A 24,274-nucleotide genomic window follows, 5' to 3' on the forward strand; every position below is an offset into this window, starting at 1 on the left:
TCACAGATAACATTCTACTGATAACAATTAACCTATTACATAGTCAGATTCAAGTTGCATGACACCTGCTGCAGTAAAACTGGGAAGCTTTTAGAAAATACAGTCAGCTGTTCCACAATTATTGAAAAATTTTCTGAACAATTATTCTAGATGATTATATAAAAATACAAGCAAGCATATGAAACATAAACAGGAAAAATAACAATTCTACTCTCTAGAACCCAGTTTCACTCAAAATCCTGACTCCCACTCATCTCCCAAATCCCTCTTTCTTGTCATCCATTAGTCTCTGGAGTTGACGCTGCTGCCAACAGGCTTAATATTTCTCCCCCTATAACCTTTTCCATCAGATTGCTGGTGCTCCTTCATTCAGAATTGAGCCAATCTATCCTGGAGGAGAATGTAGCTGTTGCTCCTGACCAGAGGTCAAATCCCCTGGGTCAACGTGTCCAGAGGTCGAAGGTCTGGGGGTCGGTGTAACCAGGCCAGGGACTGGACCTAGGAGGCCTGATGTCTGTGAGTCTGAGAACGCGGGGCCAAAGACTGCTGGTTGGAGCCTGTCCTGTGTGGGTGGGTGGAAAAGGGGCTGCTTTTTGCTCTTGTTGTTTTGTTTTGCGATGTGTTGTTGTTGTGATTACTCGTGTTGTTCTACTGAACATTGTGGGTATGCTACGCTGGACCAACATGTGTAACAACACTTGTGGGCTGCCCCCAGAACATCTTTTGGTTGTGTTGGTCATTAATGCAAATGGCTCATTTCTCTGTATGCTACGATGTGCACGTGATAAAGAAATCAATCTGAATGTGAATCTGACCTTTTTCTCATCTGGATCCCCTGACCAACCCTTTCTTTGTGTTAGCCGAGGCCGCTGGTTTTCTCTTTCAGAGAACAAACCATTCTGACTGCCGTTGAAGCCACAATACAAGGAAGATCTTTCAGAATTTCTGAACAATTTCTCAACAATCAAATGGAAATTTCTTCTTGTTTATGTTGGCAAATTACAACAGCTCCCAATTCACAATTCTGCGCTGAATCAGTACTGACTCACTCCTCCAGTGAACTGACCTCTCAGCGTCTTTGGAGAATTTCGTAGGTGTGCGTGGCGAACTGAGGACACTTTCCAGTCCTGTTGAGGATGGCTCTCAGAAGCCACCTTTGCATTTTTCTTTTTCTCTGTTCATCATGTAGTTTGCCTCTTTTCCCACTGTGTAGGTCAGGCTGCAGATCACACGACAACGGTTATAGTGGTACTGCCCCATCTGCAACCTTCTCTTTTCCCGTCGTGGGCTGTGATTCCAATTCATTTATCACATGTCCACGGAAACGTACAGTGAAATGTGTGATTCATGTTGACAACCAACACACCCAACACACAGGCTGGGGGCAGCCTGCAAGTGTCACCACATATTCCAGCGCCAACATTACATGCACACAATGTTGAGCAGAACAATACAAGCAACAACAACAACAGCAAAACAAGTATCTCTCTCACATACCCACCCAGGTATTCACACAAACAAGCCTGTAACCCTAGGACAGGCCACGTTTAGGCCTCCAGTCCTTGGTCCCAGACTCTCAGACCTCGGGCCTCCCCCTCCAGTCCCTGGCCCTCACTAGCACACCAAGCACTAACTACTGAAGACACTGCAGATGTGTCGCCCACTACCTGCTGTCCCTGTTCCTTCATTGCTTCACTCTTGAATTTCAGTCTAGAGTTTTCAACAATGATTTGTCTCTTTGCCAGGCGATGATTTCCACATTGAACAAACAGTAGAGAGGCTTCCGATTGCACCAGCCATCAGAATCAGTTCCTACCCCTCAGCCATCTAAACTCACTTGCCCCATCATTGAAATGTTCCCACAACCAATGATCTCACTTTAAGGACTTTTTATCGTGTTATTTCACGTTCTTGTCATTTATTTATATTTACATTTGCACAGTTTGTTGTCTTCTGCACTGTGGTTGATCTTTCATTGATCCTGTTATAGTTACTCTTCTATAGATTTATTGAGTATGCCCGCAAGGAAGATGAATTTCAAAGTTGTATATGGTGACATATATGTACTCTGATAGTGAAATTTACTTTATCTGAGAAAAGAACTTCGAGAATCAAGTTTGTTATCACTGACACATTTATGAATAGTGTTGTTTTGCTGCAGCAGCACAGTGCAGTACATAAAATATACTATAAATTACAATGACATATAACTGTTCCTGAAACATAGTTTTTTGTCTCCAGTGCCTCTTCCCTAATGATAGTAATGAGAAGAGGGCATGTCCTAGTTGATGGGGGTCCTTAATGATGGATGCAACCCTTTCGATGCATCGCCTTTTGAAGATGTCCTCGATGTTGGGAGGGCTTGTGCCCCTGATGGAGCTGGCTGAGTTGATAACCCGCTGCAGCCTTTTCCAATCCTGTGCAGTGGTGCCTCCATCCCTGAGGTAGCAAAGGGCAAATCATTCTCCACATCCCGCGCGGAAACAACTCCTGCCACTGTGAGAAAGCTGAAAATTTAAGAGACACGTTATAAAACTGAAAACTCTGGCAGCAAAGTAATTTCCCCTGAGAAGCTGATGGCCGTGTATGTGTGTAGAGAGGATGCATCGGAACAGTCGTTCACCACTAACCCCACGTGGAGTTCAGGGTCTTTTAAGACTAACGAGTGGAAAGGAGTCCTGCTGGGAATGAAGATAGATTACTGGATTTCAGCACTCTCCTGAAGATGACGGGGGCATGCTGAGAGAGGTGGTGTACCCCCCATGTAAGCTGCCACTTCTAATCAGGCATCAGCCGGCAATGATAAAGACCTAAACATGCACTGGCAGGGATAACACAACATTCAGTAAGAGTGATGCTGCTCCTTTACACTGACAGCCTGTGACCATTCCCCCACCACAATGTGCTTACAAAGTCCTTTCATCAACAAGGACAGCCCTTTACAACGGACATGAGGAGGAATTTCTTTAGCCAGAGGGTGGTCGATCTGTGAAATTCATTGCCACAGACGGCTGTGGAGGCCAAGTCATTGGGTATATTTAAAGCAGTCTTGATTAGTCAGGACACCAAAGGTTAAAGGGTCTTTTGGTCTCATGACAACCTGAGAGCATTCCCCCACCTAAATGTGTTTTTAAAGCCCCTCCTGAACAAGATCTTACTCTGTCAAGTGGCTGAACAATACTAAACACAAGAGATTCAGCAGATGCTGGGAATCCAGAGCAGAGCCACACAACAAAATGCTGGAGGATCTCAGCGGGTCAGGCAGCATATATTGAGGGGAATAAATAGTCGATGTTTTGGGCTGAGCCCTTCATCTGGGCCCTTGTGTGATGCCATTTCCAAAACCCACCCTGAGGAAGGATCCCGATAGATCAGGACCTATCCTCCTGAAGGGTCTTGGCCCAAAATGATGGCTCTTTATTGCTGTCTATCGATGCTGCCTGACCTGCTGAGTTCCTCCAGCATTTTCTGTGTTTACTGAGCAACACAGTGCTTTGTTTTACAGAATTCACACAGTAGGTGGATTTCCCATGACATGTGTTGTCTAACAACCTCATCAGGCCTTTAACTGCATTTTCATTAAAACCTGCCTCTTTAGAACAACTGATTGTCTCTTTAGTTCTGAAGATCTGCCACAAGGATTCAAATAAGCCTCATTTTCACAGATGTGGAGTTGTATATGATTTCAGGAAAACTGTAAATGTTGGTAATGTGATGTTGGGTCAGGGCCCAAGTCATGGTGATGAGGGCATGGAGTGTGGCTGGGGTCTAAGGTCAGCGTGTTATGTAAAGGTGTGCACATACAAGCAAGGTGCAGTCCAGATATAATTTCCATGTTGTACCTCTGGTTAAGCACCAAAACTGAAAATACCTGTTTTATTTTTTGGGATTCCTCAACTTTAGGCTTTATCCAGATTTGACCATAAGACACTGGAATAGATTTAGGCCATTTGGCCCATCAAGTCTGCTCTGCCATTCCATCATGGCTGATTTATTATCCCTCTCAACCCCATTTTCATGCCTTCTCCCTGTAAACCTTTGACACCCTGACTAATCAAGAATCTATCAACCTCTGCCTTAGATATGTTTAATGACTTGGCCTCCACAGCTCCTGTGGCAATGTTCCACAATATACAGAGTATCTCTGTAGCAATGAATTCCACAGATTCACCACCTTCTGGCTACAGAAATTCTTCTTCATCTCCGTTCTAAAGGAACCTCTGTGTATTCTGAGGTTATGCCCTCTGGTCCTAAAATCCCAAACTAAAAGAAAGATTGTATTAATGTACAGTACAAGACAGGCAACTCCTGCATTATGGTTGTTCAGGTAACAGACGTTCAACCTCATGGAATTGACAAATCCCTGCCAGAATTGCAGTGATACAGAATAAAATTCACTCTCATGGGAGTTATATGTTGATTTTTATCAACTCTCCTTTCTTGATGCATGTAGAGAAGATGTGAGCATGTTTTATAGAAAATTACAATATGGACAGTTTGCTGTAAGTGCAATCCCTTTCCTGTAATGTGAGAAATGCCTGTAGTCATTCCATCTACTCCCAAGCTAATATTGGACCATAGTTTTGCCATTTTAAATTATTGTTAACTGTCAGCAATATAACTGACTGCTGTGATTGCCACCCATGCTGACAGAGAGTGAAGTCCAGCTGTCAATCAAAGCTTGTGGGTCTGGCCAGGCTTTGTCTCGCCCATGCACTGGCGTCACTCCTGAGGCACTGCCAATGTGAAGGCCACGCTACCAGTGAGAAACCAGCCTCTGCAGGCCGATATGTGATAGAGGATCAGTAGGAGGAAGATGAGAACATCCTCCAGAGGTTGGAGATGCCCATCGATCACTGACCTCTGACCATACAGACTGGGTCACTGATTTAACTGTGTGACAGGATCACCTGCTTGACTGGGTTAGAGTATTGTTTATGTTACACTTTGTAGATGTCTGTAATGAAGGGATTAGTTTAGATTAGATTCACGTGTTCGTAGAAACCAACAGTAAAAATGTGTCATTTGTGTTCACAACCAACACCATCTGAGGATGTGCTGGGGGCAGCCTACAAGTGTCACCATGCTTCCAGTTCCAACATAGTGTGCACATAGACTGCAGCGGATGGGAAACAATCATCGCTCTGTTGTCGATGGTGTCGACCTTCCTGAGGGCGTTTGACACTGCACTCATCCAGGTAGGTGGAGGATGTTCCATTATCCCCTGACTGTGGAAAGGCAAAGGGATGCCCAGGCCCTGACTTACTCTTATAACCACTGGCCCGGTTGAGTTGCTACCAGCGATGACCCCCAGCGTGTTGATGAAGGGGAGAGACAGCAACTGTATTGTCATTGAATGTCTAGTGTTGGTCATCATGAAATCATCCAGCATAGAAGTGGGCATCTTTGACCCACCTCATCCTTATGTTTACCTACACTAATCTACAGAGAAAGATGGAGGGTCACGTGGGAGGGAAGCATTAGACTGATCTTAGAGTAGGTTAAAAGGCCATAGGGACTGTACTGTGCTACACTGTTCTATGTTATGTGTTCCCATATCCGACAAAATTCCTGTGTGATTAGAGCTAATGGAACCTGTTCAACCTACAGAGACAGTGGGTTGGTGTGTGTTTGGACATAAGAGGGTCTGCAGATGCTGGAAATCCTAAGCAACATTTAAGTGAAGTTTGACTTAGTTTATGGATGGGAGGGGTGTGAAGGACTATGGTCCAGGTGCAAATCAATGGGATTAGGTGGAATAACATTCCAACATGGACTAGATAGGCTGAAGGGCCAGTTTCTATGTTGTAGTGCTCTATGACTCCAAAATACACATAAAATGTCAGAGGAACTCAAAAGGTCAGACAACATCGAAGGAAGGAAATTAACAGTCAATGTTTTGGGCTGAGACCCTTCAGGACTGAAATTTCAACTGTTTGTTTCCCTCCGTAGATGTTCTCTGACCTGCTGGGCTTCTTTAGCACTTTGTCTTAGGTATATTCCAGGTGGAGCTTTTAGAATCAGGGAAGATGAGGGCTGGTGAGAGAGTGGACGTGAGAGGAAAGGTCAACTGTGAGCTCACAGGACGGAAATAACCCCTGTGGCAGAGCAACCACTCCATTACCAAATCTGGCCCAGTATCACTAGAATAACTTTGCCAGAATCAGATTCTGAGCTTTAATTTCGCGTGACTTTCAGATTCCTGTCCTAAGTACTTGGTTTTGTATCCATTTGATGTGGGAAATACCCCTTAGATTTCAGTGCTCTGATCTCTGATAATGATCAGCACTGAACCTCTGAAGAATTCAAAACAGAAACAGAAAATAAAAGAATAGTCCAGCATATCTCTGCTGTATTCACTGTAGCCAGTGGTTGCCCTGGTAATATTTTAGTCTTCTTTTCAACCTGGGAGATTTGATCAGAGTGTAAACGGGTGTCATTGAATATGAGGGATGGACACTCTACTTCCCAGGGTGATCATAATGTTTTCATCAGGAACTCATTCAGACTAATCACAACAAAATAAATCTTTCACTGCAATGGTTGTTTTCATTGCTGGCTGGTATCTGCATAATCACATCTGTGGACTGGGACACACAGAGAGCATGTGCAACATCTGTCTCGGCTTTCATCTGGCCGTGGGCCGCAGCTCTGGGGTCATTAGATCAGCAATCTCCCAATGTCCTTTGCAACCTTTCCACAGTGCAGATATGCTTTCGGTGAACAACAGGCAGGAGGGGCTTCTGCCTTGGTCTGGAACCTGCTCAGGCTGTTGTGGGATGGGAGGAAGGAGAGGGACTTCAAAGGGGAGAATACCTGAGAAAGGAGTTGAAAGGATTGAATGCTGAGGCTTTATATGCCATTTGTTACCTGGACACTTGGAGTTTTGGGCCTTTATCTAAGAAACGATGTGCTGGCATTGGAGATTCCAAAGTTTATGAGCATGATCCCACAGATAAAAGGGTTTAAATGTAAGGAGCATTTAATGGCTCTGGGCCTGCACTCACTGGAGTTTAGAAGAACGAGAGGGCACCTCATCAAAACCTATTGAATATTGAAAGGTTTAGATGGAGTAAGCATGCAGAAGATGTTTCCAATAGTGGGGGAGTCTAGGACCAGAGGGCACAGACTCAGAAGGAGGTCCCTTTAGAACAGAGCTGAGGAGGAATTTTTTTAGCCAGAGGGTGTACAATTCATTGCCACAGGCAGCTGTGGAAACAAAGTCATTGGGTATATTTAAAGCAAAGATTGATAGGTTCTTGATTAGTAAGGGTGCCAAAAATTACAGGAAGAAGACAGGAGGATGAGGTTGAGAAGGTTAATAAATCGGTCATGATGGAATGGTGGAGAGAATCAATGCTTGGAAGGCCTAATTCTGCTCCTAAGTCATATGGTCATACTATATGTTCTCATAGTTTTAGAAGAGGGAGAGGAAGAGGGATGGCTCTTATTGTTGAGATCACGACCTGACCAGAAACATCACCAGCTCCTTTCCCCAGCAGATGCTGCTCAACACGTTGAGTTCCTCCATCAGAGTCTCGTGTGTTTCAGTCTCAGTGAAGACTGCCTCATCATTGTTCTTGTCCTCAAGAACTCTTGACCTGGACGTTGGTGGACGGTGGTTTCCCATCCGTGTGAGTGAATGAGTAGGTGGGAAGGACACAAGTGGCTTGTTTTACAGTGGTTGTTGTTAGTGTTGTTCTGCTGAGCATTGTGGGCATGCTGAGTTGGCACTGGAATCTGTGGTGAGGCTTGTGGGCTGCCCCCAGCACACCCTTGGTATCTTGGTTGTTAATACAGATGACACATTTCACTGTATGTTTCGATGTACAATTGATAAATAAACGTAATCTGAATCTGAAATTGAATTTGCAAAGCTTTGGAGTTTGCTGAAGGCAGTCCAAGCCTCAGAAGGAATCTCTGCTGCTCATATATTTGAATCCATGTTCAAGGCCTTGATCTTCAAACCCACTTTTCCCCGAGTCACTGGATGTATCCTCTAATGGGATCAGTTTCTGCTAACACCCAGGTAGTGATTGAACACCCCCCCCCCCCGCAGAGAGGATCACTCAGTCACCCTAGGAGCATTCAAAATTCAAAGAGTATCAATGTGCGTATACAGTATGTCACCATATACAACCCTGAGATTCATTTTCTTGTGAGCATTCACAGTAGATACAAAAATCAAGAATCAATGAAAGAAATGCAAAAGACAAGAAGGATCAATCCCAATGTACAAAAGGCAATGACATGCGGAAATACAAAAAGAGAAAGCATAATAATAAATAAATAAATAAGAAATCAATATTGACAACATAAGATGCAGAGTCCTTGAAAGTGAGTCCATAGGGTATGGGAACAGTTCTTAAAGTTGAGTGAAGTTATCCCCTCTGGCTCAAGAGCCTGATGGTTGAGGGGTAATAACTGTTCCTCAGCCTGGTGCTGTGAGTCCTGAAAGTCATGTAACTCCTTCCTGATGGCAGCAGTGAAAAGAGAGCTTGGCTTGGGGCTTGGGTAGTGGGGGTCCCTGATGATGGATGCTGTTTTCGTGCAACAATGTTTCGAGTAGATGTGCTCATTGGAGTATGTTATGTTTCATAACTCCAAAACAGAAAATTAATTTTAAAAATGCAGAGCCAGGGATATGAGTCTAACTTCATGTGTACTTTAAGAGAGTAGTGCACATATCACATGGTAATGTCATGATGTATGCAATTTATGTATGTTTGTATATAACCTGTAATGAATTATTTAAACAAACAAGAAAGCTTAATCAAACAATATATTTGCAATATTACCCAAATATTACTGAAATATTCAATACACAACACTCCTCCCTGCTCAGCTATAAACTCCAACTTGATGTAGAATGTATCACAACTATATACACAGTATACTATATATATATATACCTACTATACTGCATAGTCAATTTTTAAATTGCTCCATTCAGGCCTGAAGATTTAATCGCTGTGGATTTCTTACTCGTGTGGGGTAATGTCTTTCCTGATAACAGAGGTTACTCTGCTAGCCAGCTGAGATTGCGGCTCTGAAAACCATCTCAGGTTCTGGGGCCTCCTGAGGTGGCCTGTGTGGTGCTTGTAGGAGTTGATTCTGAGTCTGCAGGAAGTGCAGGAAGTGCTTTGGACAGTTCTGGACACCTCTCTCCTTCCTTTCTCTTCTGCTAGTTTGTGCTAGCATTTAATTCATTGGAGTATTCTTTTATTGATCCTTCTATTACGCCCTTTACGATCAGATCTCTCCTCCTGATTTCTTCATCCACAACATCATCTGACGAATTCTTTGTTTTCATATCTCCAGGGATTCCTTTCTTTTTAGCCTTCTGTTCATCCAGCTGGGCTTTGGTCTTTGCAGATACTTTTACAAACAGCTTTTTGTCTCCCATTTGAAGTTCATTCAATAACATTAATGCCCACAAAGCAGATTCTGGTGCTTTATACTTACAAAAGCTGAATGATTACAACTTTGGGCAGCTCCTTGAACTCTCTCTCAACTTAAAACCAAGCCACATTTCACAAGTAACTGCCTGATTAATGTATCAGAAGCTTTCTCAGATATATTGTCCACCAAAACTGTTGTAGTTGGACAACTGCTTTCATTACATTTATGATTCCACTGAGCGGCATGGTCCTTCCTTGGTCCAATATGCTTTCCATCCAGAGGCAGAGGTTGGCACCAACTCCTGTTTGCCCTGTCTGAGCAATGGTTCACGGCGTACAGCATGGAGACAGTTGTGGCATTATCCAGTACAATCAGATTTCTGATTGTTAATGAACATTATCTCACTATTTTTCCTGTCTTTTTGCACTATTTATTTTATTTCTATATATACATCTTATTTTAATTTATACTTTTATAATTTATTGCCAAGTGCTGCTACCACAAAACAACAAATTTAATGGCATATGCTGCTGATATGAATCCTGCTTCTGCTTCCACCGTTTAAAGTGTTCCCTCACACAAGGGCTGGATTTCAGGCCACGTTATGCCGATGCATCTGTCTTCAGGTTTCTTTGGCACTTAGTCTCCAAATCCCCCCTCTGAAAATCATACTTGGGCTTTTGACATCACAGGTTAACCAGTACACTAGAAAATCTGCAAACTTCAACAAGTACAGAATTTACCACACGAAAAGCTTTCTGAGTTGAAAGGAAATCAACTGAATTTAAATAGCAATGAAACGTAACTTCTCCATCCAAACCAGCCAAGAACTTGTCTATCAAACCTGCACTTGGCTTTCATTGCTCCCGGGAGAACAAACACAGCTTCTCCAGACTAACCCTGCAGCTGAAAACCCCCATCCCCAGAAACATCCAAGTAAGTCTTTTCCATTGCTTCACATCCACCCTAAAGTGTGGTGACCAGAGATGGACACTAGGTTCCAGAAGCTTGAAGAAATACAACATAACTTTCCTACTTTTGCAATCTCTGTCTCAACTGATATATCCAAGAATCCCATGTACTTTAGTAACCCCCCTCCACATGTCCTGCCATTTTCAAAAATGTACAACAAATACAGCTCTACCTCACACCATTCAGCAACCAATAAGATCACAGAAGGCCATTCGGCCCATTGAACCTGCTCCGCCGTTCCATCATGGCTGATCTATTATCTCTCTCAACCCTATTCCCCATAACCTTTGATGCCCTCACTAATCAAGAACCTATCAATCTCTGCTTTAAATATACCCAATGACTTGGCCTCCAAAGCCGTCTGTGGCAATGAATTCCACAGCTTTACCACCATTTTGCTAAACTCCTGATCTCTTCAGCCCAACCTATTGCTCCTCAGTCTTCCTATAATGTATCATTTCACACCTCTCTCAGTATAAAGCTCACAATCCAAGAATCTCAGCTCCCCGAGCTCCCCTGTGACCTGCAGCCCACCCCATTCTTCAGATCCAGGTTCAGCAACACCTCCTTCCTTGTTGAGCCAGATCAAAGCATCTCACCAAGAAATTATTCCCTTTCATCAACATTATTCTAATATTATCCCAATCACCAAAAGCTTGAAGAAAACCAAAATCACCACTTAATAGTTCATCATTGTTCACGTACATTAGGCCGACTGTCAAACAGTCAGCTACCTTTGTCTTCAGTTGAGAATGTTTTAATTGACTTCCATTATTAATGTAATATTTCAAAATATCATCTCCCATTGCGAATATGTGGCTCCTCCATAGAGAGAGTTAAGTGCACCAGGTTCCTGCGAGTTCACTTCATGAATGACCTCACCTGGTCCCTTAATATCATCTCCCTGAACAAGGCAGCACAGCGGTGTCTCCACTTCCTAAGGAGATTGAGGCAAGTAAGGCTCCCCGTCCTATCTTAAAGACATTTTATAGGAGCACCATTGAGACCATTCTGACAAGTTGCTCCTCTGTCTGGTATAGGAGCAGCCGAGCATCGGACCAGAAGTCCCTACACAGGACTGTGAGAAAGGCCAAAGGCATCATAGGCGTCTGTCTCCCTACATCCATCGGAGACATTTATCAGGAGAGCTGCGTATGCAGGGCCCTTGGTATTACTAAGATTCCCAGCTATCCATCCAGCATCCTCTTTGACTTTCTACTATCGGGCAGGAGACTCTGACGCATAAAAACAAGAATGGTCAATATGGGAAACAGTTTCTTGTCTCAGGCCATTAGGCTTCTGAACTCCCTGCTGCACCGCATTCAAAGTGTCACTGGTTAATCTGTTCTGTACCTACAATATTTAATTTATACATTTAATTTGTTTATTTATGTGTAATTCATTTGTAGATTTCATCCTTACTTTCATAAGTTATTGTGTGTTATATGTGTGTTATGTGTACTACACTGGTTCAGAGAAACGTCTTGTTTGACGGTATACATGCATATAGTTAAATGACAATAAACTTGACTTGCCTTGAAAATGCAGTTAACAAATAATGAAGACAGATTTTTATAACTACTTAAAAAGTTTATTCTGTAAAAAAGTATTGCAATTTGTTACAAAGAAACAGTATAAAAAAGTAGTCCATGTCTTTCAATTAGTAGAATATGACAGCTTCAATTATATTCCTTTTCTTTAAAAAGAAGCAATAACATTTCAATGACAAATGTACAGTGAAAAGACACACAGCACTCAGCACATCAGATGTGCAAGATGTTGCTTGGACAATCAGTTGTTACAATTGTTCTTCTTTCAAGGAGAAAAAGTGTTAAACTTTGGTTCTTGAAGACAGATCTCTGTTAAATGTTCACATTTTATGGGACATAATGGGGAAAGACACAATGAGGAAAGAGACATCGATGGTTTTTAGGCACCATGTGAGAAAATCAGAAGCTTTTGCTCAGTTTCCACTGAACCAGTTTAAGGGTGGTTTGGAAAAACTTGCACATAACAAGAGGAGTAGTTAGTAAATTCCAATATGTACAAAAAAGCAATAACATACTCCAATGGCAATCCTAAAGTCTGTTTACAATGGTTTCCATCTATCAGTAGCTGTGATTTGCAAAGGTAGCCAATAAACGGTGGGTTTGTAGTCTAAGGTTCAGAGTAATGACTCCCAAGATGGAGGACAAGATTTAGTCAGTCCATCAATACCATTCATTCTCCATCTAAAGGCCTGGCTGGATCTCGAGTCTGGTTGGACTGAGTTAGGTAGCACGTTGTTGAAAGGCTGCCTGCCTCTGAGGAACAGATCTGACCCCATACTACAAAGCAGAAGTTCAGAGTCAATGCCTGCCACAGATGGTGAGCTCCTGATCTGAGCCAAGCTGTAACTGGGAGACTCTATTAAGTGGCCCCACTCTTCCCCACAGAGGGGAAAACCATGGCAGTCACTGAACATTGATTGGTCCTTGTGAACCCACCAGAGGTGACTCTGGGCAAAATCCAAGAGCAAGGCTCCATCCACCTAACATGGACAACTGGGCTCTGGAAACAAGCTTCCAGCAAGGGGAACATGAGGATTGGAGTGATCAGATTGCTAGTATGACGGTACTGCTCTCCATCTCCTCGTGGTGCTTAACCCTGTCACCGGGATCCCTGCTACTGTTGAGATGGGAATTCTCAGCAAAGCAAGGAAGAAATTCCCGTTTACCCTCCTATAGCTTTAGACCTGCCAGAAGGAATCATCCCTAGAAATCATCCCACCTGGTGTTGCATGAATGTATTAACTTTGCAGACATGGAGCAGTAATTTCTTTCAATAAGAAATTCAGTCTGATCAACAATATTTGGCAGCAGCTACCCAGGAGGCCACTATAATGAGAAGTTTTTCATCTGTTAGTGATTCCAAACATATAGGATGACAGCAACAGGGAGCTGTTCTCCACAGGCCAAACGTAACAGGCTGATGCATCACTGAAATGTGTTTGGTACCACTGACCAGGGGTTCTCCATTATCCTGGAGCCCGTCACAATTTATCTTAACAATAACATCTAACCCCGTGAGCTTGCCTTGGAGATGGACAGCACAAAATATACTTGGAGGTGCTCTATTTAAAAAAATATCAACGGCACCGCTGACAAATGTATGCGTGCGTGCACCATGGTACAGCTAGCTGGATTCGGCATGTAGTGGACAGAGGGTTGGGTGTGGAGCCTTGCGAAGCGGTCGAGGCAGGCTGGCGATGAGACAGAAACGTGACAGTACGCGGGGCATTGTTGGTGTGAGCGTGCACTCCGGTGGCTTATGGCTTTATTTTCTGCCCTCATTCACATCTTGGACTGTCTGTAAGATAAACAGTAGGAGTTCAGTCAAGAGGAAAATAATTATCAGGAAACTCAGCACAATAATCTCCTTAATACAGTCCTCGTAGGGGACCAGATTCAAGATTGTTTAATGTCATTTCCAGTTCACAAGTGTAAAGGAGAATAAAATAATTGTTACTCTGGATCTGATGCAGTACAATAAAAACACAATAAGATAAAGAACACAATAATTAAAAAACACAAAATTATAAATGCATAAGATAGTTTATATACATAGATCGATTGTATGTCCACAGTGAGTCATAAGATCACTCTGACAGGAAATGATAAAGTAGTGGTGGCTAGGGGAGTGGAGGGGTGGGTTAGTGGGTGGAGGTGTTGATCAGCCTTACTGCTTGGGGAAAGTAACTGTCTTTGAGTCTGAAGGTCCTGATGTGGATGTAGCCTCCTCCCTGATGGGGGTGGAACAAATGGTCCTGAACAGGGTCTGCTGATGCATAAAGCAGACCGCGGGCATAGAAATCCTAAAACAAAGGTTCTCAGCTCACCACCCAGGCCAAGCTCTTTGCTCGCTGCTGCCATGAGGTAGAAGGTACAAGAACTTCAGGACTTGCACCACCATATTCAAGAACAGTTCCTACCCCTCAGCCATCAGGTTCTTGAACAAAAGAGAATAACTACACTCACTTGCCCATCCATTGGGATGCTCCCACAAACAATAAACTCACTTTAAAGTCTCATTATCTCATTATCTCATGTACTTGTTATTTATTGCTATTTATTGATAATGCCAATAAATATTTGTATTTGCACAGTTTGTTGTCTTCTGCACTCTAGTTGATCCTTCACCGATCCTGTTATCATTATTATTCTATAGATCTGCTGAATATGCCTGCAGGAAAATGAATATCAGGGTTGTATGTGATGACATATATGCATAAAGTTTACTTCGATACTTTGAATTCTGAACTTTGAACATTAACTAGGGAGCCATAGTGTGCATGTGTGTTTTATCAGAGTGTTCTACTGTGTTTTCAGAAGCCCTGTTACTATCTAGAAGAGTTCCTCTTGTCAAGAATCACTTTGTCACTTTCCAGTATCCTGTCAGAGTCACCATATGTACAGATAATCAATCTATACTAATCAATAATCATATATTATGATATATACCATATCATGAGTCTAAGCCAATCTTATGTATATACAGCCACACTTACCAGTTACTTGTACGCTGTGTTTTATAGCATTGCTTTTATATTTATATTTATTGTCTTTTATGCTGCATCAGATCCAGAGTAACAATCATTTCATTCTCCTTGATGCTTGTTTACTGACGGATGACAGTAAACAAGCCTGAATCTCGAATCTTGAATCTTGACCAGCACAGCAGTGAAAATTAATGGTTATTTGACAGTGAGTTTGACACCATAACTACATTGTGTTGGTCCGGTGTAGTCTCATCACAACGATTGAGAGAAGCATGTCTTTGGCAGGTTGTAGGTTGAATCCCCAGTGTGTGCTCAGACAAGGAGTGATCACTGATGATGTTGCCACCGACCTTGCTCAGGGAGAAGTTCTCAGTGAGAATTGGTAACTCAAACATCCAACGCATGTCTCTGTGTGAGGTAGATGTGGTTAGACTGGCAGAGACACTCTCCCCTCCATGGTCAAGTAACTACGGGACTTGCAACTGAGGCTGATGTGTGAGTGCCTATAGCCATTGTCCCCAAAGAGCAGTGAAAGTGGGTTCAATCAGGAGGGGAGCTTGAGGAATGTGGAAGTGACTGGAACATTGTTCCTTGATCGCAGAAAATTCCAGACTCTGGATTGGGTTTCGTAATTAGTAACAGATGTTTCCGCCGTTCCTGCTGACATTAGTAGCTAGGTTTCAGCTTGAACTGTTCTGGATGGGTGGTGAGCAGACTATCAGAACTTTTACTTATTAAGCATTCCTTACAGTACCAGTGCAAGGTAAACAAATGACTATAAAACCCAGGAGCAGAATTAGGCCACTCAGTCCATCAAGTCAGCGCTGTCATTCCATCATGGCTGATTTAATTTCCTTCTCAGTCCCATTCTCCTGTCTTCTTCCTGTAACCTTTTACACTCTTACTAATCAGAAACCTATCAAACACTACTTTAAATATAATCTCTTGGCTTCCAGAGCTATTTGTGGCAATGAATTCTACAGATTCATTACTCTCGAAAGAAATTCCTCCTCTTCTCGGTTCTAAAAGAATGTGCTTGTATTCAGAGGCTGTGACCTCAGGTTCTAGACTCTCCCACTGTTGGAAACATCTCCACACCCACTCTATCTAGGTCTTTCAGCATTCAATCAAATTCACCACTCATCTTTCTAAATTCCAGTGAATACAGATCAAACACTTCTAGTATGTTAATCCTATCATTCTCAGGATAATTTTTGTGAACTTCCGCTGGACCCTCTCCAATGACAGCACATCTTTTCTTAGGAAAGGATCCCAAAACTCCGTGTGGTCTGACCAATGGCTTACAAAGCTTCAGGTGCACTCCCTAAACACAGGCCTTCAGCGTGAAGTGATGGTAAACCGGAGAGTATCTGATGCAGAGTCTGAAAGGACCGAGATGTCGAGAGCATGCCCATCCAGCAAGTCAAGTCAGGAAGGGAGCACGGTTCCCATAGAAGCCTGTCAAAGGTTTGGCAGATACATTGAGTCTGCAAACAACACGGACAGAAGCCAGCTGTACTACATTCCAGACCAATACCACCATTCTGATTAATAAAACTTCCAACAACAACAAAATTACTCTCAGAATCTAATTATGCCAACATCAAATCATATTTTTAAATAGTCTTCGAAAATTCAGGAGTGAAAGAAGTCACTTGGCGAATCAGAAGTGTGGTGCCTCCACATCCAACCACATTCCTCTGTTCCCTACTCCCAATCAGGACGTTTGTGGGCAAAAGTCCCATTTCAGTGACTTCAACATATCTTTTTAATGTTTGAGGACAGTACTGAGGCAGTGTCGCATTGTCAGAGGGATGGTACTGCAGGAATGTCACTCTGTCCGGGGGGCAGCACCACAAGAGCAGGGTACGGGTAAATAGGAAATTTTCTTGGGAGGGTTATTCAGTGACCTTGCTGGCCTTTCAGTGGAACATGCCAGAGACATTAGCCTGATTTTAGGGGCGCTTTTCCTGGTGGCATGGTTAATAATTATTCACTTTTTCTAACGGTACAGTTAATAATTATTCAGTTAAGTCACTTATGATGCGGTCATGTTTTTAAATTTTTGTTTTGATTACCATTTAGCAGGGGAGTGTTCGATGCACAGGCTTTATGCTGTATTTTCAAAATCACAACCATGCCACACAACACAAGCCCGCTCTCACCCTCAAGCTCTCTGGGGACTCGTGATATTGCATACAATATCCTTAGCATACAAATCTTACTTCAGCAGCTAATTTTGTGGTTGCTCACTTAAACTTGCTGCTGGTTTGTTAAGATGGAAAGCCTTCACCCTTACCTATTTACCTTGTTTCTCCAAAGGGACAAAAATTTGGAATGAAGACAAATTTTCCGCCCGGTCTTCAAAGTGGCTCTGTAACACAAAACAAAAAGTTTAGAATTATGGACAGAAATAGTCTAAACATTCTCTAAACTCAAGCAGAAGCGAGTAACAATGATCTTTTATTCTATTACTAGTTATGTTAAATAAGTCAACAACACGTTGATTGAGAGCTTAGATCCACAACTTAAGAATCAAGTATCAAGGATCAACTTTATTCACCATAAGTATTTACATCATCGTGAGGAAACCAACATGGTCACAGGGAGAAAGTACAAACCCTTTACCGCACTGGCTTCCTCCCACATTCCAAAGACATACCAGTTGATAGGTTAATTAGCCTTTGTAAATTGTCCCATGATTAGTGTTGGGTTAAATCAGAGGTTGCTGGGCTGTGTGACTCAAGGGCCACAAGGGCCAATTCCGTGCTGTATCCCAAACCCATAAAACATGTATTAGGAATTTGCTGTGGAATGTTGGTAATAACAATCATAAAGAATAAAGAATTATATATAATAAAGTTAGAGATTAATGTATGGATATGGATTAAAATGTGCATAAATACATACAGTGAATATCAGCATGCATTTACAATGTATCTACACTTTAAACCATGTTCTATAATTTTGTTAACATTGTTAATACTTTATTTTGTTCTCCATGACAATAAAGCTCTAACTATGTAAACAGCATTACAGAAACTTGTTTAAAGTGTTTACATTGTAGTGATGGGGTAATGGAAGGGGGTGTGGGGTGTCTAACTACAATGGTTGCTCAGATTAACTCTTTGGGGGAAGAAACTTGTGGGTAGTGTCCACAATGAATTTTCCTGCCGACTTCTTTGTTCCAGACACGTACAAATTCTGCAGAACTGTTGGTTCTCAGAAATATTTCCACATTATTTGTCAATTTGATTTAATAAAAGAATAAATTCCCCAGCATTAATAAATAATTTCTAGTTTACATGCAAGTCAATTACTTCTCGCATAAATCCCTATAAATGGAGAAACATGAGAATTCATTGTTCTCTGCCCTAATAAGGTGATTTACTGATCATTTAGTATCTTACTCTAAGTAATGACATTATCACAGCATCAGTGCATAATATTCATTCTGTTGGCATGGATATTCCTTACTGGACACTAGACTGAACTGCCTTCAGGTCCTATAAAATCTCTAGGCCTGTGCAAAGCATTTGTGACCGGTCACACACACAGGCCAGATGTTTGTATGTATCCTGTACATTCTGACAGAATTAAGCCAATTACTTTGGGCAATAAATTTTAGGCAATAAATCTGGACAAAATAGAGAAAGGCTTTGGTAAAATTATTTTTGTGTCATGATCTTTCTGGATGAGATCTGCAAATCTTGAATTTTGAACAGGGCACACATGTGGTTATTTAGTTGATTACCATTGCGTGCATCTACATGGAGTGCTGTCACGAGAAAGCAGCATCCATCATAAGATATAGGAGCAGAAGCAGGCCATTCGGCCCATCAAGTCTGCTCCACCATTCAATCATGGGCTGATCCAATTCTTCCGGTCATCCTCACTCCCCTGCCTTCTCCCCATACCCTTTGATGCCCTGGCTAATCAAGAACTTCTTGATATAGAAAATATATACTGTATATTTTATTCCTACAATTTGTCTTCTTTTGCACATTGGTTGTTTCTCAGTCATTATTTATATATAGTTTTTCATAAATTCTATTGAAATTGTTTATCTTCCTTTGAATGCCCACAAGAAAATTGATCCTGTGACATGTACATACCTTGATAAAAAAAATTATTGTTACTTTGACTTTGCTTAATCTTTTCTTTCTGCCCCTTCTCTATAACTGTGAGTACTCCTGTGTAAACCAGCTACAGAAGACAGTGATGTCTTTGCTTGCAGATTGAATGGTCCACCAGTTTCTACAGGAAATGTTAGTCTGAGTTTGATTACCTGAGGAACAGGCACCCCAGTGCAGCAAGTGGGCAGAGAGTTGATGTCAGTTTTTTTTCCTTTGCTTTAGAGATATGCATGGAACAGACCTTTCAACCCTTTTGAGACACACTGCCAGCAGGCCCTGATTTGAGCCTAACTTAATCATCGGGCAATTTACAATGACCGATTAACCTACCAATTGATACGTCTTTGCACTGTGGGAGGGAACCAGGTCACCAGAGGAAAATCCACACATTCCACAGGAAGGATGTACAGAGACAGAGGATGCCGAGGTTGAACTTTGAACAACACCGCCATGAGCTGCAATAGTGCTATACTAATCGCTACACTCCCATGGTGCCCATTGTATATGCTTCATCCTTAAAAAGCCCCATTATAGAAAGGATGTGGAGTTGGGGTCTTTGGACAGGGTGCAGATGTTTACCTGGATGCTGCCTGGATTAGAGGGCACGTGCTATAACAAAAGGGAGGCAATGGACGGCCAAGTGTTTTAAATCTACTCCTCAGCAATTTTTCTCCAGTCCTGCTGAAGGGTTTCGGCCTGAAATGCTGCCTGGCCTGCTGAGTTCCTTCAGCATTTTGTGTGTGTTGCTCAGATTTCCAGCATCCGCAGATTTTCTATTGTTTGCTATGACAAGAGGTTGGACAAACTTGGAATGTTTTCTCCAGAGTGGCAGAGGCCGAGGAGAGATCTGATAGAGGTTTGTGAGGTTTTGAGAGGCATTGATAGAGTAGACAGGGAGTATCTTTTTCCCAGGGTTGAAATATCCATTGAAGGTGAGGGGGTAATTTCAAAGGAGGCGTGAGGGGCAAGTTTTTTTGCACAGAGAGTGGTGGGTGTCTGGAATGTGCTGCCTGGGTGATGGTAGAGGCAGATAGATACATTAGGGACGTTTGTGAGCTGTTTAGATATACACATACATGTGAGGAAAGTGGAAGGACATGGGTATCATGAGGGCAGAGGGGATTAATTTAGTTTGCCATTTGATTACTAATTTAATTGGTTTGGCACAATTTTGTGGGCCGAGGAGCCTGTTCCTGTGCTGTATTGTCCTATGCTCTGTGTTCTAAATGGTGGCAAGGGGTAGCATTCTGGGAAAGTCAAATGACCAATCTTTGTGAATTTGTGAGTCCACCGGAGGCTGGAGGCCAAAGAAACTGGCCCGTCCTGGGTTGAAGGACTGTGTATGTGGGAGGGAGAATGGGACTTGTTTTGCTTTATCACTTGGTAGTTTGGTTTGTTATGTTCCGGGTAGCTCTGCTGCACATGATGGGCAAGCTATGTTGGTGCAGGAATGTGTGGTGACTCTTATGGGCTGCCCCCAGACCACCCTCGGGTGTGTTGGCTGTTAATACAAATGACACATTTGTTTCAATGTACATGAATCTGAATGCGAGGTGTTCATACTCACATGAGCTGGATTGGGCAGTTTGGGATGGGGATAAGTTGCAGCCCTTTGATGTTTCGTACATTGATTTGAGCTGCTCCTCCTCTGCACATGCACCGGTTCAGAACCGCAGTCGGCTTCGCTGTGCGGAGACAAGGGAAAGAGAAAGGATCCGTTAACTAAGTTGTCCTATCTTTATTCAGGTTCATTTATTCGGGACTTCAATGTGGGTGTTCACTCTCAGTTTCTAAACACGGCTCTTTGGAAGCAATTTTCTAACTCATTTATTGGATGTGTGCCTTGTTGGAAAGCCAGATTTTAGTGCCCGTATCTAATTGACATTAAGTAGGTAATATGATGTGGTTTCCCAAAACTTTGATTCAGATCCAAAAACCTGAGAATATAGCATAATACTGATCAGCCATATTTGTATAAATTCATAACAGCTATAGATCACAGACAGAAACTGAATTACTATTTTCTGGAGCAGGTAGTGACTGTATTTCACCCCAAAATGCTAAATAGGGGCCAAATTGGACAAGTTCTCCTTGAACGAGAGTTTCATGAAAAATGTGTTGTCGTCATCTTGGCTGGGAATATTACATTTCATTCTGATTGGATTCAAATGTGCCTACTCTTTAGTTTCTTAGGTTGTCTGTCACTGGAGCAATAAAGTGATCTGATGGAAATTTTAAAGAAGGTATTTTATGAGGATGTCGAGAGAGGAACAAGTGGAGTATTGTCTTCTGCTGGGTGTATTTATGTCCCTGCATTTAATTCCAGGCATCCATCATGAAAGACCCCCTCCATCTAGTACATGTACCCTGTCATTGTTATCAACAGTGAGGAGGTACAGGAGCCCAGAGGCATGCACTCAATGTTTTACGAATGGCTTCTTCCCCTCCACTATCAGATTCCTGAACCCATGAACACTACTTTCTTCTTGCTTGGTTTATTTATTTTCTTAAATATTCTTATAATAAATTATAGTAATGTTTATGTATTGTACAGTACTGCTGCTGCAGAACAACAAATTTCACTGCATAATCACAAGAGATTCTGCAGATGCTGGAAGTATAAAGCAACACACACAAGATGCTCGAGGAACTCAGCAGGTCAAGCAGCATTTACATCTCAGGACATCAGGACAGATTCCCAATATACAGTATGTCAGTGATAATAAACCTGGTTCTAACTCTGATGCCAAACAAGCTGGGCTTTGAATTGAAGTACAACTGATATGCTCACACTCAGTTACTCTCAAAGAGAAATTCTTTCCTTGTATTTTGTTGAAATGTAATAATGTGTTGAATTCATCGGCTTCTGACTGGTGGATGTTTTTACCAGATTCCGGGGACTTTATGGTATCTGTAATAAATTACTCCTCTAATGACCTGCTTTGTATGTAGTCCACTGACACAGCTCCAACTTTGCACAATGTTTTACACCGAGGCCAAGAGCCGCTTAATAGAATATACATGCAACAGATCAGAATCACTGAGAAACTGCCAGGTTGGTTGGACCAACATGAGGTGGACCAATAACTCAAACTGTGAGTTGACTCTCACCACCTACACAAGGCTGTGATTCAGAACATTTCGGAACCCTGCTCATTCAACCACAGATACAAAATTAGCCAAAAGGCCAGAGAGAGTGAACTGTTCTAAACCCATAATTTGTCATTCACTGGTCCTATCATTTCATTGGTGCTTGATGACAGCTGTCAATCAGTTTTTATTAGAGGTGTTTTGGACAAATCTTTTAGCCATTTCAAGCTTTAGTAACACATGCTGATGCAGTTTTAAAACACTGAACACAATTGATGGATGGTTCTTAAACTGCAGCAAATGTGTAACTGCCAGGGTTTTAGGAATTAACCCAGTGTCGTTGGAAATCGGGTAAACATTTGCACATCTCCCAGGAGGGCAGTTTGACAGCTTGCACCTACTTTGTATTCTGCTCCACAGAATCTTGTTTGTAATGATTACACAGGATTAAATAAAGGACTTTCTACATCTGCAGGATGTTTGAGAGACTACAGTGAAAGCGGCATTTACAAAGACATAAATTTTGATGATTTATTGCTCAGTAAATTGCAAAACATGGCCCCAAACATATTGTCATTGTCAAGCAAAAAGATGAAATAATCATTTCATTTGGAAAGCAACTGAACAATAAATTCTCATTGCCTAACCTTTTGTCGTATTTCTGAATCGTCTCAGTGCATTGTAATGCATATTCTACAGAAAGAAAAGTACACACTACAAACACCGCACTCCTTACTGCATTAAAATCACAACAAATTTGTTCTTGAGCAAGGTAATCACTTACCCTGGGATAAGTTGATGCAAAGTGCCCCAATCAGCAGGACCAGCACTACACACAGTCTCACGCTCATGGTCGTTTGTTAGTGAAGTTCAGACTGCACAAGAATCTCTTTTTGAATCTGTCTAAGGAGCAGTGTGACTTAAACTGAATTTATACTAACAGAAGCCACTCCTCACTGACTCTGATTGGGTTAGGGGCAGTATCTGAAAATCGACAGGATGTGGTGATTCCTTCCTTAGAATCCCTGGAGACCTTTCAGTTTCTAAAATATACATACCTTCAGCACAATGCTGTCCGGCTGGTTTTTGGCTGCTGGTTAACAGATTGTTATTAAATGTAAAATGTAAAAAGCCCACTGAGCATATTTACAAGGAGCACTTCCACAAGAAGACAGCACCCATCATCAAGATGCCCACCATCCAAACCACGCTGTCTTCCCACTACTACCCTCAGGCAGGGGGTTCCACACCACCAGGCTCAGCAACAGTGATGACCCCACAACCACCAGTGTCCTGAACCAGCATGGATAACTTCACTCACTTCAATGTGAGCTGATTCCACAACCTACAGGCTCACTTCTTGACAACCCATGTTCTCATAGACTGTTTACTGCTCTTCATAGTAATTTTTTGATGCTTGAAACTTTTCATTTCATTATTTTGAAAGCATCTTTGCTTTACAGAATTATTTGTCTGAGCCTAATGCTTTTGCACAGTACTGTGTGTGTGTGTGTGTGTGTGTGTGTGTGTGTGTGTGTGTGTGTGTGTGTGTGTGTGTGTGTGTGTGTGTGTGTGTGTGTGTGTGTGTACGTACGTCTGTGTGTGCGTGTGTGTGACTGACAGTAAAGTCCTAGGCACCCTAGACTTTTGTTTTAGACATTTATTTTTTGTGATCCGTGTTAGTGTGTTGGTAGCAAATTTTAGATCTCCTAAAACCATATTCCAAAAAATTTAAAAGTTATGAGAATTGTTCGTATTTCATTAAAGAAAGTAGCATACTAAGTAATGGACCACTTTTCAAATCAGAACTTGATGACATTGTAAGTATAAAGCCCAGTGCATGATTAAACAAAGATAACAAATGGGTGCTAATGATCAATGATTATTAGGCTTCATGTCTTAAATATGAAATTTGGTAACTATGTTCAGAGGCCACTTTACTAATTTACTCTTTTTCCTAATAAAGTGGCCACTGAGTGTATACTTGTGGTCTTCTGCTGCTGTAGCCCATCCACTTCGAGTTCTGACATGTGTGTTCAGAGATGCTCTTCTGCACCACTGTTGTAACATGTGATTATTTGGGTTACTGTCACCTTTCTGTCAGCTTGAGCCAGTCTGGTCATTCTCCTCTGACTTC

The 24,274-nt window shown here is 42.1% G+C and overlaps 1 protein-coding gene across 2 annotated transcripts; it reads right to left on the reverse strand.

Annotated features, from left to right (window-relative positions):
• Window positions 1-11,943: 11,943 nt before the first annotated feature.
• cxcl12a (chemokine (C-X-C motif) ligand 12a (stromal cell-derived factor 1)) lies at window positions 11,944-23,061 on the reverse strand. Of its 2 annotated transcripts, none has more exons than XM_073025674.1 (4): window positions 22,922-23,061; window positions 20,615-20,732; window positions 17,219-17,285; window positions 11,944-13,722 (listed from the first exon to the last, which is right to left on the reverse strand). In XM_073025674.1, exons 1-4 carry the CDS (start codon window positions 22,986-22,988, stop codon window positions 13,690-13,692), a joined length of 285 nt encoding a protein of 94 aa, XP_072881775.1. In that variant the 5' UTR covers window positions 22,989-23,061; the 3' UTR covers window positions 11,944-13,689. The 2 variants fall into 2 exon arrangements, with proteins under 2 accessions (XP_072881775.1, XP_072881776.1); XM_073025675.1 differs by having other exon boundaries at window positions 17,211-17,285.
• Between the last annotated feature and the right edge of the window lie 1,213 nt (window positions 23,062-24,274).

The sequence above is a fragment of the Hemitrygon akajei genome, chromosome 21 (genome assembly GCF_048418815.1).
Source record: "Hemitrygon akajei chromosome 21, sHemAka1.3, whole genome shotgun sequence".
Classification (NCBI taxonomy): domain Eukaryota; kingdom Metazoa; phylum Chordata; class Chondrichthyes; order Myliobatiformes; family Dasyatidae; genus Hemitrygon; species Hemitrygon akajei.